Source organism: Heterodontus francisci, chromosome 22 (genome assembly GCF_036365525.1).
Source record: "Heterodontus francisci isolate sHetFra1 chromosome 22, sHetFra1.hap1, whole genome shotgun sequence".
NCBI lineage: Eukaryota > Metazoa > Chordata > Chondrichthyes > Heterodontiformes > Heterodontidae > Heterodontus > Heterodontus francisci.
In genome coordinates this window covers 67492201-67516293 of record NC_090392.1, presented here as the reverse complement: position 1 = coordinate 67516293, position 24093 = coordinate 67492201, and the positions used below count along the sequence as shown (strand labels likewise).

The window sequence follows — 24093 nt, the reverse complement described above, 5'->3', positions numbered from 1 at the left end:
AGAGCTTTGTTTGGTTGTGGGATCGCTTGGTTCTGTTTGTAGCATGCTGCTTCCACTATTCAGCATGCAAATAGTCCCGTGTTGTAGCTTCACAGGGCTGACCTCTCATTTTTAGGTATGCGTTGCCATGAGGTTACACAGTGCCACGTGGATCTGTTCTGAACCTATCCTATTTAGCATCGTCATAATGCCACACAACACAATGGAGAGTATTCTCAGTGTGAATTTAGGACTTTGTCTCCACAAGGACTTGTGCGGTGGTCACTCCTACCAATACTGTAATGGAGGGATGCATCTGCGACAGGTAAATTGGTGAAGACAAGGTCATGTAGGTTTTTCCCTCTTGTTGGTTGTCTCCCAACCTGCCATAGGACCAGTCTGGCAGTTCTGTCCTTCAGGACTCGGCCAGCTTGGTCAGTAGTGGTGGTATCAAGCTATTCTTGGTAATGGACATTGAAGTTCCCCACCCAGGGACATTGTGTTCTTGCTACTCTCACTGCTTCTTCCAAGCGTTGTTCAATATGGAGGACCAGTGATTCACAAGTTGAGGGAGAAAGATAAATGGTAATCAGCAGGAGGTCTCCTTGCCCATGTTTGACCAGATGCCTTGAGACTTCATGGGTTCCAGAGTCATTGTTGAGGACACCGTTGTGTGGCCACCTCTGGTGGGTCTGTCCTGCAGTGGGAGAGGACATACCCAGAGATGATGCTGGAGGAGTCTGGGACAATGGCTGTAATGTATGATTGGGTGACTATGACTGTGTCAGGCTGTTGCTTGACTAGTCAGTGGAACAGCTCTCCCAATTTTGGCACAAGTCCTCAGATGTTGGTGAGGAGGACTTTGCAGCGTTAATTGGGCAGGGTGTGCCTTTGTTGTTTCTAGGTCCTAGGTTGATGCCAGGTGGTCTATCTAGCTTTATTCTTCTTTGACTTTTCTGTTCTGGTTTCACACATCTGAGTGTCTTGCTCGGCCATTTCAGAGGGTATTGGTGTGATCAGCAATTTATTTAAATACATTTTGTTTGGGTTCTAACTGATGGAATATGAGGTTGCAGTGAGAGTGCAATAAGGCAGAAAATCGTATCAGATCAGTCAGTTCTTGTTACTATTCAGGTTCCACACACAACTTTTGTCGGATGAAAAAATGAGAACAGATAGATGAGTAAGAGTTGAGAATAGTTTTTTGTCATATCTAAAATTTGATAGAGGGCTTTTTGATATACGTAACATAACTATAAACTATTGGAATTATTTATTATCTTATTAATATATCTGTTGTAAGTTTGTTTATTGAAACTGATATAAAATATTTCAGAAAATTCCATAAACAACTAAACCTCATGAGAACTCCTTAACTGCATTTTTATTATTTTTTCATAGAAATGCAGCCCCTTGAGTTGCAACAAAAATAACGTAAAATGAGCAACATTTTATCTTTTAACTGAAATTGGCAAACAGTAAATAAGTCTGCAGCTTTTCTTTTCGACACAGTGCATGTACTGGCCATGGAATTAACTTTGTTTTAGCTGTATAGTTTTACGTAAATCATATTTGGTTAATGCCTTTTATCTAAAGAGCTTTTAAAAGCTGATCTTAAATTCTATATCAGTTTATTTATGACCAGGCATTTTATATTAGCATTTGTTGGAATTTATTACAGACAAGATATTTGTGGCTTGATATTCTTATGAACTGCACAAGTTGCAAAGTAACCCTTCCCTTAAAAAGAAAGCTGCTGTCAATTTACAGCAGGAATTCTGCAAACCTAGCTTGTGAGAGTTGCTGGAAGCAACAAGATTTTGCAGCTCTTGCAAAGGTAAGACATATCTAAATGAAGACTGTAGAAACCCGAGGCCACGGTATGACCTTTTTATTATGGAGATCTGTACAAGATAATAGATTTCATGAGAATGGTTCCAGGGAGGAGGAACTTCAAGATTGGAGAAGTTAGGACTGTTTTCCTTGGAGAAGAGAAGGCTGAGAGGTGATTTGATAGAGGTATTCAAAATCATGAGGGGTCTGGACAGAGTAGATGGAGAGAAACCGTTCCCAGTTGTAAAAGGATCGAGAACGAGAGGGCACAGATTTGAAGTAATTGAGAACAGAAGCAAAAGTGACATGAGGAAAAACTTTTTCACGCAGCGAGTGGTTAAAGTCTGGAATGCACTGACTGAGAGTGTGGTGGAGGCAGGTTCAATTGAAACATTCAAAAGGGAATTAGACTGATGTGAAAAGGAAGAATGTGCAGGGTTATGGTGAGAAGGCGGGGGAATGGAACTGATTGAATTGCTTTTCGGAGAGCCGATGCGGACACAATGGACCAAATGGTCTCCTCCTGCAATGTAACAATTCTGTGATTCAGTTTGATTTTCTTGGTTCTGAGATAACTTCTGTGTTCAACTTTTTCTTGTGAATTCACAATAATATAGACTGCAGTTGTTCTTGACTGCAGCTTCCACTCCTTCCTCCCAATTTTTCAATCAATTTTACAACAGTTGAGCTACTACTTAGTTTCAAGAGGGAGCAAGCTTATTGTTGAACTTTGTGCTTGTTCAAATTGATGAATGTACCTTGGTGAGGTCAATTCAAATTTAGATTGTTTCTGGTTTGATCCCTAGTGTGTGTTGTGTTGCATGAATGGTACTTTCTAAACTACGCTTTCTGATATAGTGTTACGCCAGTGTGTTTTGTTGGAATGATAATTTTCTTTGGTCGACTGGCTGGAGATCTGAATTTTTATTTTTTTAAGACTTTAAAAGACAAGCTGCCAGCAAAGTCATCCTTTCAACTTAAGATGGTCACCTAATTTGCAATACTGTATCCTACACTGCAGTGCTTGTGAGGGGAGATGAAATGACTGCTAAGTCCTCAGCAAGAACCAAGACCTAGGAAGTTTAAAGGAGCTACCTGTTCTTCTTGCTGGGAGAAATACTGCTAACTGCTTTGTTTGAATCACTCAGTCCCTCCCCATCTGTGGTTTTAAGCCGGTGTTTTTTCTCTGCAACAGAGGAGAAGCAACCAGACTCTGACATGAGCAGACCCTAAGTGGGGGTCCTTCTCTCTCTCTCACTTGCCTCTCTCTCCTCTCTCTCTATTCCACCTTTAAAGTTTCCAAATCCTGCTGTTGACTGACCACCTTTGCATACCTCTTCAAACTAAAAGCCTCAGGACCACTGAATTCAGCTAGAAGCCAGCTGAGTCACCAAACTCGACGGACTGTATACCTTTTTTTATGGCCTCTAACTCAACCAATCTACCTTTCCCCACTCTGTAACCTATTTGTGTGTGTGAGTGAAAGTTGGTGTGTTGTTTATTATATTATTAATTCGGTTTAGGTACAATAAAGTTAACCTCTTCCTTTGTTAGCTCAAGAAAACCTGTCCGATTGGTTCTTGTTGTGATCATAGCAAGTAATCAAACACCTACTGAATTGACCAGTACATACACTTTAAGAAAAAATTAAACCCGTTGTGGTCTAACAAGGAGAGGGGAAAGAGGGAAGCCCTTCAATCTCTCCTCAGTCTGGTGCCCAACAGCAGGAACAAGTTTCATATTAAGTTTAAAGAATATATTAATTGCGTAACTAATTTTTACACAGCGTAAAAGCTTGTGTTGTGTTACAGGGGATCGGTGGAATCTTTGCAACACAGGAAGTGGGGGATGCCTCAGAGCTAAAAGGTTGAGAACCCCCTGGGCTAGAGAACATCCCATTCTGGTAGCAATGCTCTTGTATATGCCTGGATGTGGGGAAAGGAATAGGATCCAACTTGGTTGTGAGGGCCTCTCAGTGGAGTAATCTACTGACTAACTCACTGTCAGAGCTTGTATTTAGGATGAGGTGTTAGAGGACCATCATCCATACAGTTGCAATGTAGAATGAGCGCATGCCTTTAGGTAAAGGGAGGTAAAGGGTTTAAATCACAAATTGGAGAAAAAATAGCAGTGCATAGTTGTAAGCAGGTTCTTTAGTCTAAAACTGATGGCAAACTTTTAGCTGTTATTACTGACAGCTCAGTGGAGTTTCAAACCACTAGAATGATTGGCTCCGTTGCAGAAAAAAATGACCCATTTGGCAAGCAATTATCAACATCAAATACTTCAAATTAATCTGATAGAGTGTGTTTAATTTTACAATATTCCGTGCATTACGAATATATGTACTTAATTGACTTAAAATTGCAGTAACTTTCGTGTTTAGTTTACTTACCACTGAGATGATAAGCAGATGCACAAACTTCACAATTCACAGTGTCATGTCCTTCTGTTTGATGAGAATCTTTATTGGGATGGACTTTATATTTATAATGGATCTCCGCCTACGCCCCTGACATTCTTCCTTGAAGTGGACACATAAGTTCACAAAAATGCTAAGTGGAGAGTTTTATGAATGAAGTTTGAAGTAATTCCAATTACTTTTTCCCTTTTCCTTAGAGGCAGATCTGATTTTCTGGCATTGTCATTGGAATGGTTCCAATAACAATTGCATGAAGTTAGCTTCCCAAAAATTAAACTTCTTGTTTTAATTATCTATTATTTCGACTGAGGCGGGAGGAGTATACTGTTTGGTCTAGTCCCATTCCTCCACAGTTCACAACCTATATTAAAATTTTCCCGCTTACCGATATGGTCATTCATGTACTCTTATTTTTCCCAGAATAAAACACATGAACCAGATTTCTTTGATAAACAACAAAATTATCATTTTATTATTAAAAAAGCCTTAACCAGTAATGAAGTAAAGCATGAACACACAGACTGAAATATTAAAGTTCCCTTTTCACCTTAGCACCTCACAATCACATACACATACAATGGTTAACCGGAAAAATAAGAGATTTTTGTTTAGAGCTCTGTTACAGACAAAGAAAGACTTGGACTGAATACTGGCTCATTCTTGAAGAAACAGCAGATAAGATATGTTGTGTTCCAAAACTGGCATATAGTCTGGCCTCTGAGTACACGTAGACGGGTCACTGGGATATTTTAGAACGGTTCTTTTGAGGCGGCATTGAGAATTAATTTCAAAGCCTTTTCTTCAAAGCCAAGAGATGAGATGATTTGACACAATGGAATTCTCAGGGTCTTTTAAAGAGGTGCTGGAAAGCTGAGCTGAGTTCTGGTCTTTTCTTCCTGGGAATTCTCTTCTCCTTGGAAGCTCTCTTCTGCAGGCTTGTTAAAGAGATGGAACAGCTGGTGTTCTGTCCTTCAGTTTTATTTTTTAAAACTCCAAACCCTTTTAGGCAGTTCATTCCCAACTCCAAACAATTCAAAAGTGGAGCCAGAAACAGAAAGTCCACCTTCTGACTTATCACTTCTCTGCACACATCTTACCCAGTTACCAGGGTTTCTGTTCTATTTTTAGCTAGAGTCATGTGACAACCAGTAAATAATGTTGTCATGCAAGCCCTTTCAGTGTCCTCTTGATGACCCACTTGAAAAAAAACTGATCCAACATGTCTTCAGTTTGCCTATGAATCCTCAAAAAATATTTTTAACAAAAACAGAAGCACTTTCATAACACTATTCTTTATCGTGGATGGTTGTTGACTTTGTTGCAGTATTATTGAAAGGAAAAGATTATTTCCAATATATTGGAATGGAATGGAAACCTTGCTATTTCATGTTTCAAATTTTAAAAAAAACTAGTCATTCACAAATCTAGAATTTTGGGGTGAGATCAGAGGTCACTAGTGTTAAGCATGCAAAAACAGATGACTTCAACTTCAAATTTTCAAACCTTTTTATAACTGATATAAAATGTAATTTTCTGTTTAAGGATGGCTGCTTTAGGAGTTCCTCACAAACTTTTTGTCTAGGAAAAAAAAGTGGCTGCCATTATTGAGCACTGGCTATGAGGAAACAGGCCAGGAATTCTATGATCTCAGATGGAAGCCTTGCTGACAGGAGAACATGAGTTGGAGAACTACCTTCAAGTACACTCCCTAAAGGGAGCTGGTGATTTTAGTCATTCCTGCAGTGGGATGACAGGGAAATTCCCAAATACCGTCTCGTCTGCCTCATTCAATAGGTGTAACTAACAGAGGGGACCTGACTTGTGTTTTTGATTATTTATAATTATTTTAAATACCTGAGGAATTATCTTGGAAAATGTCGCTTGTGCAAAAACTTCTAAATTTTGTGAATTCTATTCATCTAGTAGGCCTAGTTTTCTTATCAACTTAGAAAAAGATTTGATCCTGTGAAGTGATTTAAATGCAGCATGTTATTGCTATCTATAGAACATTTTGGCTTTTTCAGCTTGATAAAGATGTATATCACTTCATAAGGAGTACATTTAATGTAAAGATTGTAAAAAATTGTTTTTACATTGGGAGAAATTGTAAAAATGGCCTATTTATAAAAGACTGGCTTATTGCTTTATACTGTATAGTGGTTTAGAGATAAATGCATTCAAAATTCATCCATTTTCACAGAAGTAATTTTGTTTTACTGTTACCTTGACTTCTGATCCAACAGTAAAACGATTTATAAAATAGAGCAACTTTCATGAATGCGAAATAAGAAACGATCAGTCTCATTATTAGGCCAAATCTGCTTTTTAATCAGTTGAAGTTACTGATGAATTTCTTTGTTACAGATGGAGGAAGGATTGTTAAGATGTAAATTGAAAGAAGCCTCTGAGGCATTGATGGCATCTAATTTTAGAAATGCTCAGGAAAACTATTTGAATGCCCTTAAACTAATAAAAGAAAAAAAAGTAAGTATTGCTATTGGAACTTAAAATACTGCCTGTTTTGATGTTATGAAATATCCCTGTTTAAGCCAATGCAATCTTGAAGGCTGGAGACGTTCTATAAAACAATTTGACATTATCTGTCATTAATTGCTGAAAAAAATCCAGTGAAAGGAAGTAATTTTATTTATTTAAAGCATCTATCCTTGGTCCCTTCCTATTTCTCATCTACATGCTGCCCCTCGGCGACATCACCCGAACGCTATTAGTTTCCACATCTATGCTGATGACACTCAGCTCTACCTCACCATCCCTTCTCTTGACTCCCCTACTGTTGCTAAATTATCAGCCTGCTACCCAACATCCAGTACTGGATGAGCAGAAATTTCCTTCAATTAAATATTGGGAAGACTGAGGCCATTGTTTTTGGTCTGCGCTCCAAACTCTGTTCCCTAGCTGCCAACTCCATTCCTCTCCCTGGCAACAGTCTGAGATTAATCCAGTCTGTTGGCAATCTTGGTATTACATTTGACCCTGAGATGAGCTTCCAACCTCATATTCGTGCCATCACTGAAACTGCCTATTCCCACTCCATAACAGTGCCTGACTTAGCTTCTGTTTCAGCTCATCTGCTGCTGAAACTTTCATTTATGCCTTTGTTACCTCTAGACTTGACTATTGCAACGCATTCCTGGCAGGTCTTCCACATTCTACTCTTCATAAACTTGAGGCCATTCAAAACTCTGCAGCTCGTGTCTTAACTCGCACAAAGTCCTGTTCCCCTATACCCTGTGCTCACTGACCTACATTGGCTCCCAGTCAAGCAATGTCTTGATTTTAAATTTCTCATCCTTGTTTTCAAATTCTTCCATGGCCTCGCCCCTCCCTATCTTGGTAATCCCCTCCAAGATATCTGCACTCCTCTAATTCTGACCTCTCATGCATCCCTGATTTTAATTGCTCCACCATTGGTGGCCGTGCCTTCAGTTGCCTCGGCTCCAAGCTTTGGAATACCCTCTCTAAACCTCTCTACCTCGCTTGCCTCCCTAAGATACTCCTTAAAACTTACATCTTTCACCAAGCTTTTGGTCATCTGACCTCGTATCTCGTTTTGTGGCTTAGTGTCATACTTTGTTTTATAATGCTCCTGTAAAGCACCATGGGACGTTTCATTGCGTTAAAGACACTATATAAATATAAGTTGTTGTTGAAGACATTAGTCTTCCATTCAGTCATGTACAATTACAAAGGTCAAGAAGAACGAATAAAACTGTTGTAAATTTTTTAAGAGACAAAATCAAAATTAATAGATAATGGCAGACACTTACTTCTATTGGGTAAAATCCATCATCAGTCTTTAGATGGTAACACAGCCAACATATTTTAGTAAAGGTAGTTGACCCTGACCAAGGCGAAATGAGAAGTCTTTGTGTATAAAATTTGTTTGAGAAATGCCATGTGATTTTTTCAACAGATGTTTTCAAGTATTGTACTTTTTGTCGCATTAGAGCCACTGTATCTTACATTACCAATATATTTAATCTGCTTTACATTTCTCTTACTATAGATTACAGTGTGCAATTCCACAAGTTACCAAATCCTAACTGTACCCTTCATACAGCCAAGTGTATTCTGTCTTTCAGTTAGGCTAAAATTCAATCTAGTTGTATGTATCCAGTTGCTTGACTTGTATTTTGGATCAGTGTGCATGTTGTAATATTTGCAATGTTAAAACTGGCCCTTATTTTGTGGTTTTATGATGTAATCCATTTTATGCATAGTCTAGTTTTCAGTCTAGACTTTATCATTGCACTACAAAAATTTTTTCCTCAAAAAATTTACCCGGGTTACATACTTCTGAGAATGCTTGTAAGGAAGCAAAGTCTTTTGTGATAAAAAATAGTCTGAAACATTGACCCATTGCTAAACAGTTTCCTCGTACAAAATCTGAAATTGAAGTAGATTTAATTTTAAAATTATGAAATGAGTAGGTCAGTGTGCTGCACCACTCGTTTAGTTGACGGACTTATATTTCTGGTATTGTATATTTAATTGTAGTTATGGACTGGTAAACTACTAAACTTACCATTCTGGACTGTTGCTTAATTGCAACTGATTTTCTGTTACAGGTATATAACTTGACTACTCTGGAATACATTCTTATCGAGTATGCCTGTGGATTGTCATTTCTAGGAAACAATTTAATTCAAGTATGTACTTTCATTCCTTGTTGAAAGTGTGGAGGGTCTAATCATTAAACCCCTTTTTTAATAAACAAACTTTCCTGATGGCCTAGTGGATAATGGAGACCCCAGTGTAAAATTAAGGTGTATAGCTAGGCAGGTCCCAGATTTGATTCCTGGTATGTTTTATCTCTGAAATACCCAGTGTGTGTGTGTGTGTGTGAAGGTTGGATCAGGAGAGAATTCAGGTTTGCTGCAATACCCTCCACAGTTTAATGGCCTACTGACACACTCTGGCCAGAATTGAGTGGGAGGCGGGGGCAGTTCCTGACCCCCTCCCGCCCGCGTTGCAAATTTTGCGGGGTGGTGTTAGTGAGAAACGGCTCACCCACCCCAGGCCAATCAAGGCCCTTAAGTGGCCAATTAACTGGCACTTAACAGATATATTACCGATAGATGCATTTAAGGGGAAGCTAGATAAACACACAAGGGAGAAAGGAATAAATGGTTAGGCTAAAAAGGTTAGGTGAAGAGATGTGTGAGGAGACTCGTGTGGAGCATAAACACTAGAAAGGACCAATTGGGCTGAATGACCTATTTCTGTGTCGTATGTTCTGTGTAAAAAAAAAAGTCAACGTCAGATAACTTAGCACAGGCAATCACACCTTCTTGATTTGTACGCTGGTGAAACCAGGCAGCCGCCTTGTGGGCTGGCATGGCGCCCTCCTGATTCGGCACCCTACACCTCATGGAGGACTGCCCCTGAAGCCCCAACTGCCTCCAACGCACAACACTCCCCTGCCCCCTCCACACCACCCCCCCCCACCCCAACCGATCCCCCCTTGCTTCGCTGTGGCCTGACCGATTGTCCCCGGTGAGGCCCTGAAATCTTACCTTTTCTTTGGGGCCGTCCGGTAAGCTTCTTCCGATGGCTGAGTGTAGTCCTAGCAGTGGCCACCGCTCCCAGTGGAGTTGCTGGGACTAAGCTGCCGGCCCACTGATTGGGTGGCAGCTCCATTAGGCAGAACTTTCTGCCTCAAAGTGACCCGCCCAAGACCAATTAAAGGCCTGGGGAGCGAAAAATTCCAGTCTGGCTCCCCAGGCTTGGCAGAGGCAGGCTCACCATCAACTTTTTGGCTGGTGGTTAGGGCATCCCGCCCAACAAAAAAGTTTCGGCCTGTGTCTCAGCTTCCACATAGAGAATGACAACTTTGACATGATACCACAATCTTTGAGAGAGAGGGAGAAAATCAGCCTTCCCCCAAAAAAATCCATGAAGGTTGTCCCTAGTGCACTGACAAACCTAAACTATTTCAACAATGACCCTTTATAAAAAAAAAAATCAAACAGCAAGGTTCTTCTATGGCTTATGAAGTTTAGCCGGTTGTTCGCCTCACACCTCTCTTCACCTAACCTTTTTAGCCTAACCATTTATTCCTTTCTCCCTCATGTGTTTAGCAAGCTTCCCCTTAAATGCATCTATGTTATTTGCCTCCTTGTGGTAGTGATTTCCACATTTCCCCTAAATTGAATAGTAAGTGTGATGCTCAGCTGATGTACAAATACCAGCAGGATTTGGGAGGTAAGAAAACTGGAATGGTAATTGGCCTCAGTGTTCCTGGGTTTGGGGAGGACAATCAATAGATTCCCTTTGTTGATCATTATCCAACAACTGCAGCTGTATTTGTTTGGGCATATTGTCAGGGTAGGGTTATGCTCAGCTGTGATGCTATATGATGAAATAGTCTGAGAGCACTCAATGTGGAAGCTTACACATGATGAATTTAGGTATGGGTGAGGGGCTGTAGATTGTATATGGTGAGGAAAGAAATTCCAAAACTCTTAAGTTTTAATTTTATGTCTTCCATTTATTTTCGAACCATGAATATTGATGAACTCATTCAAAGGAGGGAAAACCTTGCACTTGTGTTCTATCTGTATTATGAATTGCTCATGCAGTGTCCTCCTTTAATTCAAAATATTATTTCAATAAACTTATTTCAGCATTTAAAATTAATTTGGTGTTGAATTGCCCTTTGGTTAACTGTCAAAAGTATTCAAATGTAAATGGATGTATCTTTGCAGTAAAGCTTGGGGCAATAAATATGGATGTATATTTCTTCTGGCTTCTGGTATGCAGCATTATGCTGAACAATCATACCCATGGTCTTCAATGGGTGAAGTACAAAATTGCCTCAGCAGCTTAAAGAGGCATTCATGATGGATCCACCACAGAAAATGACCTTAAATTGTCTATTGTAATGTAAAGGAACCAAATAAGGACATGCAAATACCATACATTATTTTTATACAATACTTGTTAGAAATATTATGCTATCTGCTAGAGCTGAATAATCTATACATTTATGATGATCTGGGCGATTAATTGCCTAAAGGGATCGGAGAGGAATATTTTTTCCCCGTGATTGGCCTGGATTTATATCTCTTTTTTTGCCTCTTCCAGGAGATTGCATGGCTCCAGGTGGTGAATGTCATTCTTGAGTATAGATGAACTAGTGTCTTTTCTTTTCCATCAGTTTCATAATTTCGTATTGCTCTTTCATGAGTTCGTTGCTGTCAGCCGAGGCAGTGGTGAGACACTAAACCTGGTCAGAGCACCCTGGTTTAAGGTTGGGGAAAAATATCAGTTGGAGTTCTTGCTACTAGTTGCTGACTCTGCTGGAATTGTGCCCATGGTTAAATATCCTGCTGATGCTCACTGTCAAATCTCATAGATAATGAGCAATATTCCAGAGGGTGACTGGCACCAATCACCACAGCAATTTGCCAATGTCTGCACAAGAGAATAGGAACTGAGAAAATTGCTGAGGAAGAGGAACTGCTGAGAACAGCGCTGGGCCAAAATTATATTGCTGGTTCTTTGGGGGAAAGTAGATGCTGTTGATTTTTAAGTTAAGGGAACCAATAAAAAGAAACAAAACCACATTACATAGAACTATTTAAATTCGCTTGGTACTTCCAGTAGCTACACAGCAGCTGGTGTGAAGCTGAATGAGTGGCTGAATTTTGTTCTGTGACGGGGGTTCCAGTGGCAAGGTGGAAGGGGACCCCGCCGTGGCCCACTATCGGACCCCCGGTGCTCTTTCATGGCAGCAATTAACTGCCCGCCATTGGGGAGCCGTCCTTTTAAGAGATGAGCTGCTGGCCAATTGGAAGGCCAGCAGCTCTGTAGCACTGACACTGGAAGCAGTGGCCATTTCTGGTAAGAGGATGTTGGAGACCCCGGGAGAGGTAAGTAGTGTTGGGATCGCCAGGGCCATTTAGGCAGGCCCCGGGGTGGGGTTGGTAAGGTGAGGAGGTGGCAATCGCTGCCAAGGGTGGGGCTTAGTGGGGGGCCATCTGGGGGCCCTGGATTGCCCCTAGGGGGGGACCTCCGGCCCCACTAGGCGACTGCCAGGTTTCCCCTGCAGCAGTGAGCCCCTCAGCCTTCTATTAAATTGAGGTGGAGCTGGGAAGAGGCCCTTAAGTGCACTCTGCCCCTGCCTTCTGAAGCAATTTTATGGGTCCCTCGGTGGCCCATAAAATGCAGCCCAATGAATTTGAGCCAGTTGCTGAAACGCACTTCAGATTATTTCAACTTTGTGTTGCATTGTACGGTTTATATTGATGTAAAGCTAAAACCACTTCAATTTAAGCCTGTAGTATAATTGGTGTCTAAATGCTATAGTCTGCCCCTAATTATTGTTATATTGTGCAGCAGTTTATATCTAACTGCTCTGCATGAGCTATCCATTATTTGCATCACTGTTCTGATTACAACATTGTAGAGCTGAGTAAAAATGAGATTTCTGATAGAATTGTTTGTATTGCGTTATCTAGAATTGCAAATGATCTCGCATGATCTTCAAACATTTGAATGTGTCTTGGCCTATTGGCAACAAAATTTACTTGTCATCAGCTAACTTCATAAGTGACTGTTTCTAATGGAAATGAACAGTGCTGCTTTGTCATACTTTCACAGGCACTCAGCATTGTTCTTGCCCAACAATTCAAGCAAATCAAGTGATTAGTATTTTAGGGAAAGTTAAAGATAATTCTTTGGTGAAGTTCCACTTGTTTATCTGGATCTGAGCTTCACTTGGCATGCATACTTCAACAGTACAGTGCTCCCTCAATACTTCACTGAAGTGTCAGCTTAGGTTATGTGCTCAGGCCTGTGGAGAGGTATTTGAACCTACAACTTCTGACTCGGAAGCGAGACTGCTAGTACAGAACCATGAAATTGTTTACATTTGCAATTTTTCGCTAAGGGTTACTAGATGCCATTAGAGGCTCGAGGTTTTCCCACAGGAAAATGAATTTCTACATTTTTGTTAAATATTTATTGTGGGAGTAATTACTTGGCCTAATTTTTTTATGAATATGTAAAAAATATTTTTTATTTAAGTTGTAAACAATTAAACTCTAACACATTATTAAAATTGGAAAATCAAACTATAACCAAAAGAATAGCTGAACTTTTTTGTCAACTGAATGAGTCGTAGTTAAGACTTTTTTCAGTAGGTGGCTCCTATAGTTTGATGGCTCATTTCCATCGTTGACCACTGGAAGAAAAGTGTTCTGCTTGGCAGTCACATAAAGATTCAGTGTGGACTGTTATCTCATCAGACGGATTGAATTCATTAATTAATTTAGAATATTGGTTAAAAATATATTGAAAACAGTTTTTTAAAGGTATTGCAATTAAAATATTATGAATGAAATTATATAGCCATCCAGTAATAGTTGAAGGGGAAACTTGTGAATTTTTTTCTCTGAATTTCATTATCTTCATAGGATATTTTGGAGGCTGAGCAACACTTCATGAAAATTCTTGAAGAGTTTAAGGAGGAAGATTCTAGTCACTTCAACTGCCTCTCATATTATGGTCTAAGCCGAGTCTATCTCAAATGGAATAGGTAATACAGTTGCAAATGCTTTCATTGTGAAAATAATCATTTGTTAGTGAAGTGTGACTATTGCTTTTAAATTATTCATCCGTTGTGAACACAAAGCTGCCTGTTAAATTAAAAACAAAATACTGCGGATGCTGGAAATCTGAAATAAAAACAAGAAATGCTGGAAACACTCAGCAGGTCTGGCAGCATCTGTGGAGAGAGAAGCAGAGTTAACGTTTCAAGTCAGTGACTCTTCTTCAGAATTGGCAAATATTAGAAATGTAAAAGGTTATAAGCAAGTAAAGTGGGGGTGGGACAAGAGATAACAAAGGAGACGGTGAGATAGGACAAGGTCACAGAATAGCTGACCATAAGGTCATGGAGCAAAGATATGTTAATGGTGTGTTGAAAGACAAAGCATTAGTACAGAAAGGGTATTAACGGATTGAAAATTGAACAGTCGCAAGTACAAACATGAAAAAAACAGTGGGTAAGCAAACTGAACAAACTGAGATGAAATAAAATAAACACAAAAGAAAATTAAAAAAGGAAAAAGAAAAAAATAATTAAAAATAAAAGTAAAATGGGGGGCCCGTCATGCTCTGAAATTATTGAACTCAATGTTCAGCAAGCTGTAGTGTGCCTAATCGGTGAATGAGATTCTGTTTCTCGAGCTTGCGTTGATATTCACTGGGACACTGCAGCAATCCCAGAACAGAGGTGTGAGCATGAGAGCAGGGGGGAGTATTGAAATGGCAAGCAACCAGAAGCTCGGGGTCCTGCTTGCAGACTGGGCCGAGGTGTTCCGCAAAGCAGTCACCCAGTCTGCAAAGTCACAAGCTGTCTGTATTAAGTTGTGAACATATTTTTCTTTTTAAGTTTTTCCTCTGGATAGCAAATACCCTAATTGGGCAAGTTTTTCACGAAAGCTATTCATAACGTTGGAGAAGACCACATATTACAATAAAAATGCATCTTGCTACTTTGTAATTTGAGGTTTTGTTTCATAATTTTGAGGGGAGCGTATGGCTTGCATCAGCCTGAAAGATTGAATTTGAATGGAAAAGCCCCCTTCCAAATTTCCGCGTTCTGTTTGAAGATGATGGGCTGAACTTCATGAGCATGCCGCAAAGTATGATCTTGGCGGTCTGCGTGCGCAGATATTTCGTGCAGGGGCTCATTTAAATGGAAGACATGGAGCAGTCGCACCCTCTGCGTCATCAGGGGTGGCCACTCCGTACCTGGCAATGGTGTCCAGCGCCACCACACAGGCGCCGGCGACATTTGTAAAGGGTTGCAAGTCCTTACTGGCAATTTTAATTTCTAAAGTGACCATTACCTTTAATTTGTATAAAAACATGAAAGTACAGATCAAAGCCCCTCTTCCACCCCCGCCCCCCCCATCCCACCAGCAATTCTAAACCAATAAATGTATTTCCCTCTCCTCCCCACTCCCCCTCCCCAAAACCATTTTTGCTGGTCCTGACTTTTGACCCCCAAACTTTATAGTTTTTGCCCTTCAACCCCTTCCCACCATCCCCTCAGCCAATGGAGTAAGTTTCCTCCTCCTCCCCCCCGCCCCAACCTGAAAAATTATACTCCTTCCCCCTCCCCACCAGTGTCTCACCTTGAATCCCCAAACGGGTTTGGAAGGCACGGGACTTCCAGCCACCGGCTGGAATATCGGCGTGGGACGCCACCCAGTCCAGGTAAGTTAATTAACATTTATTAGCACAAATTTGATTAGGCAAATGAAGGCCGGACCGAGGCCTCGCTGCTGCCAGTGAAATGCGTCGGGGGTTGTGGTGGGCCTTTCCCATAAGAATTTTCCAGGCCCCCCTGCCATGACCCCTCGCGCTGGAAAACTACTAAAAATTCAGCCCGATGACTCATTGTGTTGGAGCACAGTTCCACAAGTACCAGCTGTCATTACTCAAGTGCTGTTCTTCATCTGAGATATGACCATGTGTAGGCAATTTAATTGGTGAGGAACTTCACAGCTGAACATGATCCAGCCTTATTTGATAACACGTGTACTTTGCAGCAGTGATCACTGGATGGTGATTGCACCAGGATACCTGATTTTTGTTCGTCCTTCCTTAATGACAGGATGGTGAGGTGAAATGTGGTATTTATGCTGCCGCCCTGACTGAGATAGATAAAGCAACATAGGCATGGCATAGTATTTGGGACTTTGCTTTTTCTGCTTTGCTCAGTTTCACAGTAGACTGTGGTAGCAGCACCCGCTACATACTGAAAGATGGCTGTGAATGTATTCCAGGTTTCAATATAATATCAGAATCTACGAGGACAAAGCTCATCAGAATATTTTGATTACATTAATTGTGTTAAGTTTTATGTGGCATTCCTATGTGTTCTTTATCAAAATATATTTCAAAAATTTACAGGTGAGATCATATTTTTATTCATTCTTGGGGTGTGGGTGTCACTGGTACGGCTGGCATTTATTTCCCATTACCAGTTGCTTTTAGCTGGTGGTGGATCTCCTGTTTGAACTACTGCAGTTCGTGTGTTGAAAGTGCCCCCACAATGCTGTACGGGAGTTCCAGGATATTTTGACTCACTGACGATGACAATGATGAAATATGTCAGGGAGGGAACTTTGCCATGATAAAATATTTTGTGCCACTAGGTGGTGGATGTTGCAGGTTTTGAAGGTGCTGCCGAAGGAGCCTTGTTGAGTTGTTGCAGCGCATCCTGTAGATAGAACACTTTGCAGCCATGGTACACCAGTAAAGCAGGGGTGAATGTTTAGGCTAATGGATGACGTACCTATTAAGCAAACTTTTTTGGCTTCTTTTGGGTGTTGAGCTTCTTCAGTGTTGTTGCAGCTGTAGCTATCCAAGCAAGTGGAGAGTATACTATTGTACTGTGCCTTGAATATGCGGGAGAGGCTTTAGGGAGTGTGGCATTCTGCAGCGATTAAAGATGGAATTGTGGACTTTTGGGGAGATGGGTAATTTTAGTAAGTTGCTTCTGTAAAAGAAATTTTTATCGCCCCGTTGACATTTTTGAATCAAAATGTTGGAGAGCAGAGGAGAATGATAACAAAGGGAAAAGATCAAAAATAAGTTGAAATGAGATTCAAATGTCAGTTTTCAACTCTGTCCCTTAAGACTTTTTCCGACAAATTATTTTAAAAAAAATTTAACATTGAAGTAATATGTGATTTGTGTTAATGTAGCTTTGAAATACATTTATTGTCTATTTGTAGGTTGTGAAGATACCTTATCTACAGCACATTATCTGACAACCACTTTCTTTGTAGAAAGTGTTGCTCAACCTATACTGATCGGAAATTTGTAATATACTGCAGACCTTTGAGTTTTTTTGCCAATTTTTTTCCATTAAAACAGCGAATGAGATTTGACTCCTCTAAGAACACAAGAAACAGGAGCAGAAGTAGACCGTATGGCACATGGAGGTTGCTGCACCATTCAATATGATCATGGCTGATCTTGGGCTTCAGTTCCACTTTCCTGCTCGCTCCCCATATCCCTTGATTCCCTGCGAGACCAAAAATCTATCTATCCTAGGCTGAAATGTATACAACGATGGAGCATCCACAACCCTCTGGGTTAGAGAATTCCAAAGATTGACAATTCTTTGAGTGTAGTAATTTCTCCTCATCTCAGTCCTGAGACTGTGCCCCCGCGTTCTAGATTCCCCAACCAGTGGAAACAATCTCTCAGCTTCTACCTTATCAAGCCCTTTCAGAATCTTGTATGTCTCAATTAGATTGCCCCTCATTCTTCTAAGCTCCAGAGAATCTCGGTCCAAATGACTCAGCCTCTCATCATAGGACAATCCCCTCATCCCAGGGACCAACTTAGTAAATCTTTGCTGCACTGCCTCCAGTGCAAGTAGATCCTTTCTTAACTGTGGAGACCAAAACTGCACACAGTATTCCAGGTGTGGTCTCACCAAACCTCTGTATAATTTTAGTAAGACTTCTTTATTCTTGTACTCCAGTCCCCTTGCAATGAAGGCCAACATGCTATTTGCCTTCCTAATAGCCTGCTGTACCTGCATGTTAACTTTGTGTGTTCCTTGTATGAGTTACTCCAAGTGTCTCTGAACATCATAACATAACAGTTTCACACCTTTTAAAAAAAAAAATAGTCTGCTTTTCTATTTTTATGACCAAAGTGAACAACTTCACACTTCCTTACCTTATACTCCATTTGCCATTGTGTTGCCCACTCGCTTAACCTGTCTATATCTCTTTGCAGCCTCTCTACATCCTCCTTGCAGCTTACCTTTCCACCAAGCTTTATATCATCAGCAAACTTAGATACATTACTCTCTGTCTCTTCATCCAAGTCATTAAATTAAATAGCTGAGGCCCCAACACTGATCCTTGAGACACCCCACTACTTACTGCCTGCCAACTTGAAAATGTCCCATTTATGCCCACTGTCTACTCCTGTCTATTAACTAATCCTATATCCATGCTAATATATTGGCCCGACTCTTCTTTTCCAAGTGCAATGTTAAGACGTCCTGAATAATAGTTTCCAGCATCTTCCCAATGACTGATGTTAGGCTAACTGACCTGTAGTTCCCTGTTTTCTCTCTACCTCCTTTCTTGAAAAGCACTATATCATTTACCAACTTCCAATCTGACAGGACCATTCCTGAATCTAAAGAATTCTGGAAAATTATAGCCAGTGTATCCTCTATCTCTGCAGCTATCTCTTTTAGAACCCTAGGGTGTCAGCCATCTGTTCCCAGGGACTTGCCAAATTTTAGTCCCACAAATTTCTCTAATACTTTTTCTCAGCTGATATCAATTTCGTTAATTTTCTCATTCTTTTTAGCCCCTGGGTTACGGCCTATTACTGATATGGAACTTGTGTCTTCTACTGTAAAGACAGACACAGTGCCTCTGCCATTTCCTCATTTCCCCATGATGATTTCTCCTGTCTCTGCCTCGAAGGGACCAACGTCTACTTTAGCTACTCTCTTCCTTTTTATGTACTTATAAAAATTCTTGCAATCTGTTTTTACATTGCTAGCTAGTTTACTCTCATTCTATTTTTTCCCTTTTTATCAACTTTTTGGTGGCCCTTTGTTTGTTTCTAAAACACTCCCAATCCTCAGACTTGCTACTATTTTTTGCAACATTGCAATAGGAACATAGGAAACCTAAACTACTTCTTTTAGTCTAATACTCTCTTTAACTTCCTGAGTGAGCCATGGATGACTCTTTCTTGATTTATTGTTTTTGTGTGGAATGTACTTTTGTTGAACCCTTTGAATTGTTTCTTTAATGTTTCCCACTGTTCATTTACCACCAGACCTTCCAGTCTATTTACCCAATTAACCTTAGCCAATTCTCCCCTTATACGTTCGTAATTGACTTTGTTTAAGTTTAAGATTCTTGTCTGTGATTGAAATGTGTCACTTTCAAACCTAACATGAAATTCAACGGTATTATGATCATTGTTTCATATTTGATCTTTTACTACGACCTTGCTAATTAACCCTGTTTCATTACACAATGCGAGATCTAAGATAGCTTTATCCCTTGTCAGTTCTGTAACGTATTGCTCCAAGAAACTGTCACGAAAACATTATACAAATTAATCTTCAAGATCACTGTTGCCAATTTGATTGTCCCAGTCTATATGCAGATTAAAATCCCCCATAATTAATGCATTACCTTTTTTACATGCTCCAATAATTTCCCATTTAATATTCTGTCCAGTAATATAACTACTTTTAGGGGGCCTGTAAACTACTTGCACCAGTGTTTTCTGACTCCTGCTATTCCTAATTTCCACTCAAACCGATTCTACTTCATGATCTTCTGAGGCCAGATCCCTCCTTCTTAATGACCTCATGTCATTCTTTACAATCAGGGCTACGCCTCCTCCTTTGCCATTCTACCTGTCTCTCCGAAATATTGTGCACCCTGAAATTACTCATTTCCCAACCGTGATCTCTTTATAACCATCTCTCGGTAATGGTAATGGCAATTATATCAGGTCATTTACCTCTATTTGTGCCACTAGTTCACCTATCTTATTACAGATGCATCGTGCATTCAGGTAAAGGAACTTAAATTTCAATTTTTACTTCTGTTCCCTGCAATGACCTTATTTGTCGATGTATAATTTTTGTTAAACTCTCAAAGTATTTAATTTTCCAAAATACAACCTGTTTCAAAGTTGAAGTTAGGGATGAATAAAATAACTTCATGAAAACTAAGTACTGTTGCAAGCAATTGGTCGCTTCAGATACATTGTGAAGAAATCATTTGTTCAGTTTCAAGTGCTTAAAGGATCACACCTACGATGTTAATGAGCATCAGGAACTGCTAATTTGATGCTGTGAGCATACCATCCTTTCGCCACAAGAAGCATAAAAATTGAGGTAGAGCTTGGTGTCAGCAGCATATATGTGGATCCTGATGTTTTTTTCAGATGATGTCACTGAGGAACAGCATGTCGATGGGAAATAGGAGGGGACCAAGGATAGATCCTTGAGGGACTCCAGAGTAGCAGTGCTGGAGGGCGAAGAGAAGCCATTGCAATAATTCTCTGGCTGTGACTGGATAGATAAGAATGTAACCAGGCGAGGTCAGTCGCATCCATTTGGCTCCTTAAAACCTACCTCTTTGACCAAGCTTTTGGTCATCTGTTCTAATGTCTCCTTATGTGGTTCATTTTCAAAATTTTGTTTAATGCATTAAAGGCACTGTGTAAATGCAAGTTGTTGTTCCAAAAACAAGAGCAACTTGTAGTGCTCCTTGGAAAGATCAATTGGTGCTTTACAGGATGGGGAAACCATTGGATACAGCAGGATGGAAAAAGCATAGAAGGAAGATCTGAGGAGGCCAAGGTATAGCTAAAGATGAGCGTTTTCGATGAGGCTTTTGAAAGCATGGAAGTTTACGGCTATTTGAAGAGAGTGTTCCAGAGAGCAGGGTGCAACAGATGTAATGGGGGGGGGGTGATTGGAATTGATGGGTAAAGAGTAGAATATGTCACTGAGGTTGATTGAAGCTGTGGATGGATTTGAGAGAAAGAAGGAGGATCTTGAAGTCAATTTATTGGTCATGGGGAGCTGGTGGAACTTGGCAAGAATGGAGGTGTTTGGAATGTGCAGGAGAGGATGCAGGCAGTCCCATTCTAGATACATTGTCATTTCTGTAATGTGGTGACAGGTAGGCCAGCTGGAACAGCGTTTGAAATTATTCCTCAAGGTAAAGGCCTGGATTTGATTTTGGCAGCAGAAAGTGAGAGATGGACCTTGCATCAAGGTAGCAGGTGGTGGTCATGGACTGCAGATAGGGAAGAATCTCAGCTCGGGGTTAAGTGCCATCCACTTAGTCATACTGATGCACAGCTACAGTTATTAACTGTCCAAAGCTAGCAAGAGACCCTTGATCATCTGTTGGCCTTTGTAGATCATAAAAATATTTATCTGAACATATTGAGGATGAGAAAGACCACAGGATTGTCACAGTTCCTGTATGGCACAAAATTCTTAAAAGTGAAAATGTGGCATGGCTTTCCTTGAATTGAATGTTGATCAGTTCATTTAGTGATGATATTTTGACCAAGGAAGAGTTCAACTTGGACAATCTTAACTTTTGTACTTTAACCTACATAAATTACCTGGTCCTGTTGGGTTTTTTTTCAGGAAATATGCGGTGTGCCTTTAAGGCTGTAAGAGATCAGAACTTCTTTAAGGCAGCAAGTTTCAGAGGTTACAGGGTAAAGGTGAATCTTGGTTGCCTTTGTTTTTTCTTCGTATGTAGGATGTGGGCGTCACTGGCTAGGCCAGCATTTATTGTCCAACCCTAATTGCCCTTGAACTGAGTGACTTGCTAGGGCATTTAAGAGTCAACCACATGGCAGTGGGTCTGGAGTCACATGTCGGCCAGACCAGGTAAGGACAGCAGATTTCCTTCCTTAAAGGACACAAGTGAAACAGATGGGTTTTTACAACAAACAACAGTGGTTTCATGGTCATCATTAGACTAGCTTTTTAAAAAAATTCCAGATATATTAATTGAATTCAAATTTCAGGGATTCAAACCCATGTCCCCAGAGAATTTGCCTGGGCTCTGGATTACTAGTCCAGTGACATTACCACTATGCCACTGCCTCCCTGTACAGAGAGAGAGAACAGGACATACAATGTTGCTGTTTAACTTTGAAAAACTGGCTAACTGTTTGTTCAGAGACAGTTGGGTCACAGACTGTTCTGGCATGTGAAGGAAACAGAAGAGCTCTCCCCTCAGTCTATTTAAGCCTTGTTTATTATTCTGTCTCAAAATTCTGAAAAGTCAAGCCAGATTGATTCTTTTGAAAGTGGTAGCAAATTATTGCTGTGTTCATTGCTGGAGAAGAAGAGCAACACTTCAATTGCTGAACTAGACTACTGACTGTCCTGTTGAAGAACCTTTTTTTTCCCCATTGGACAACTACGAAGACTTCAAGCAACCTTAGACCGTTTCTACATTGGGAAGATTCCATTTCGGCTGAAGTGTAAATCTGCAAGGACTGTAGATATTGTTTTTTTTTATTTATTTAGAGATACAGCACTGAAACAGGCCCTTCGGCCCACCGAGTCTGTGCCGACCATCAACCACCCCTAATCCTACATTAATCCCATATTCCTATCACATCCCCACCTTCCCTCAATTCCCCAACCACCTACCTATACTAGGGGCAATTTATAATGGCCAATTTACCTATCAACCTGCAAGTCTTTGGCTGTGGGAGGAAACCGGAGCACCCGGCGAAAACCCACGCAGTCACAGGGAGAACTTGCAAACTCCGCACAGGCAGTACCCAGAATTGAACCCGGGTCACTGGAGCTGTGAGGCTGCGGTGCTAACCACTGCGCTGCCCCTGTAGTGTTTAAGATTTTTTAGTTTTTCTAATAAACAGTTAATTTGTTAATACCTAAAGATAACCTGGTTTGCTTCACCTAATTTGGGGGTTGTTGGATTGTTCAATTTGGCTGCTGCTTTCTTTGATTTGGAAAGCTTAAAGGTATATGTTATGCGACCTGTGGCGTGATGGGACTGAATTGCCAGTGCGTTGCTCCCACTGCAATCAGTATCATATATTTTGATTGGGGGCTTTGTCTTGAGCGGTCATATAACAACAATACAATCAAAAAAAATAATAAAGGCATCACTCATTTGGCTTCATTTTATGATGGAGGTGCAGGATTTTCTCTTTGACAATTGTTGAGGTTTACCGACCTACTGAATCAGTTCTTGCCTGAATTTGAAAAACAGAAGAACCAAATTTCTGCCTGATTCAGCCATTTTTGTTTGGGAACTTTCTCGAGTGCCGATGACTAGAAATACTTCAGCATCATAGTTTACAGATAGCTGATGACTGGAAGTTTGTGCCTCCACTGACCTAAGACTTATCCAAAATTATAAGGAGGGAAAATATAAATTTAATTTGTTTTTCTTTCTAGATATAAAGAAGCAAGGACAACGTTAGAGAAATCTCTTGCACTGATCGAGAGTAATTTAGTCCCAGGACTTTGGACTTGGCCAGGCACAAATACAGTAATTGAAGAAACTCGGGACGGAGTACTGAAAGTAAGGAAATAAAATTGTGTGTTTACCTTTTACAGTAATTGGTAGTTGATCATTTGATATGAACCTGACTATTAGCCCCTTCTGTTATGGAACTATCCCGAATTGTTATTAAGTGAGATCATGTAAGAGTAAAGTGTTATATAGATTTTTAGCTTTAGTGTTGCATTTTGTGGAGTATAAGGCCTGCTTTTTAAACAGGAGCTTTGGAATGATTTTAACCTAGGAGCTGTTGAAGTCCCTTCTTAGTCGATCAAAAGTTAACCTATTAAATAACCTTGCATTCTTGAAATGAAAGGCCTCTAAATGCTGATTGAAATAGATTTTTTTGTGAATTCCAGATGTAGTTTTTGTCAGTGTCAAGGCACTGAGTTAAATGTGCTTGTATGTACTTGCTGGTGCAAAAGCAAATTTTGTGCTTGTGAAAGATGAGTTGAGAAGGATTACTGGTAAAGTGTCTTTGACTTAAAGTAGGCTTATGTTTGACTTAACTCAGATTGGGCAGTGCTTTATTTTTAGTTATTGGTTCAAAAAGAAGCTGGGAGTTAAAAATTGCCCCTGCCAGTTCAGGATTCCGAAGCAAAAGCATCAAGAACAAGCAATCTGTGGGACATTGATGTATCCAGATAAGACAGCATCAACAAAAGTTCGCATTTCATAGAACATTTGACATGGAAAAGTCCCGGGGTACTTCATAAAATGGACACCAAGTCAAAGGTGGAG

The 24093-nt window shown here is 40.3% G+C and overlaps 1 protein-coding gene across 1 annotated transcript in view; it reads left to right on the top strand.

Moving 5' to 3' along the window:
• The window catches only part of LOC137381566 (uncharacterized), a 118424-nt gene that overhangs the window by 34261 nt on the left and 60070 nt on the right, over positions 1–24093 (top strand). Inside the window, exons 17-20 of the mRNA XM_068054257.1 lie at positions 6599–6718; positions 8824–8904; positions 13675–13796; positions 23247–23373. Coding sequence (XP_067910358.1) covers positions 6599–6718; positions 8824–8904; positions 13675–13796; positions 23247–23373 — 450 coding nt within the window. The remainder of the gene's footprint in view (positions 1–6598; positions 6719–8823; positions 8905–13674; positions 13797–23246; positions 23374–24093) is intronic.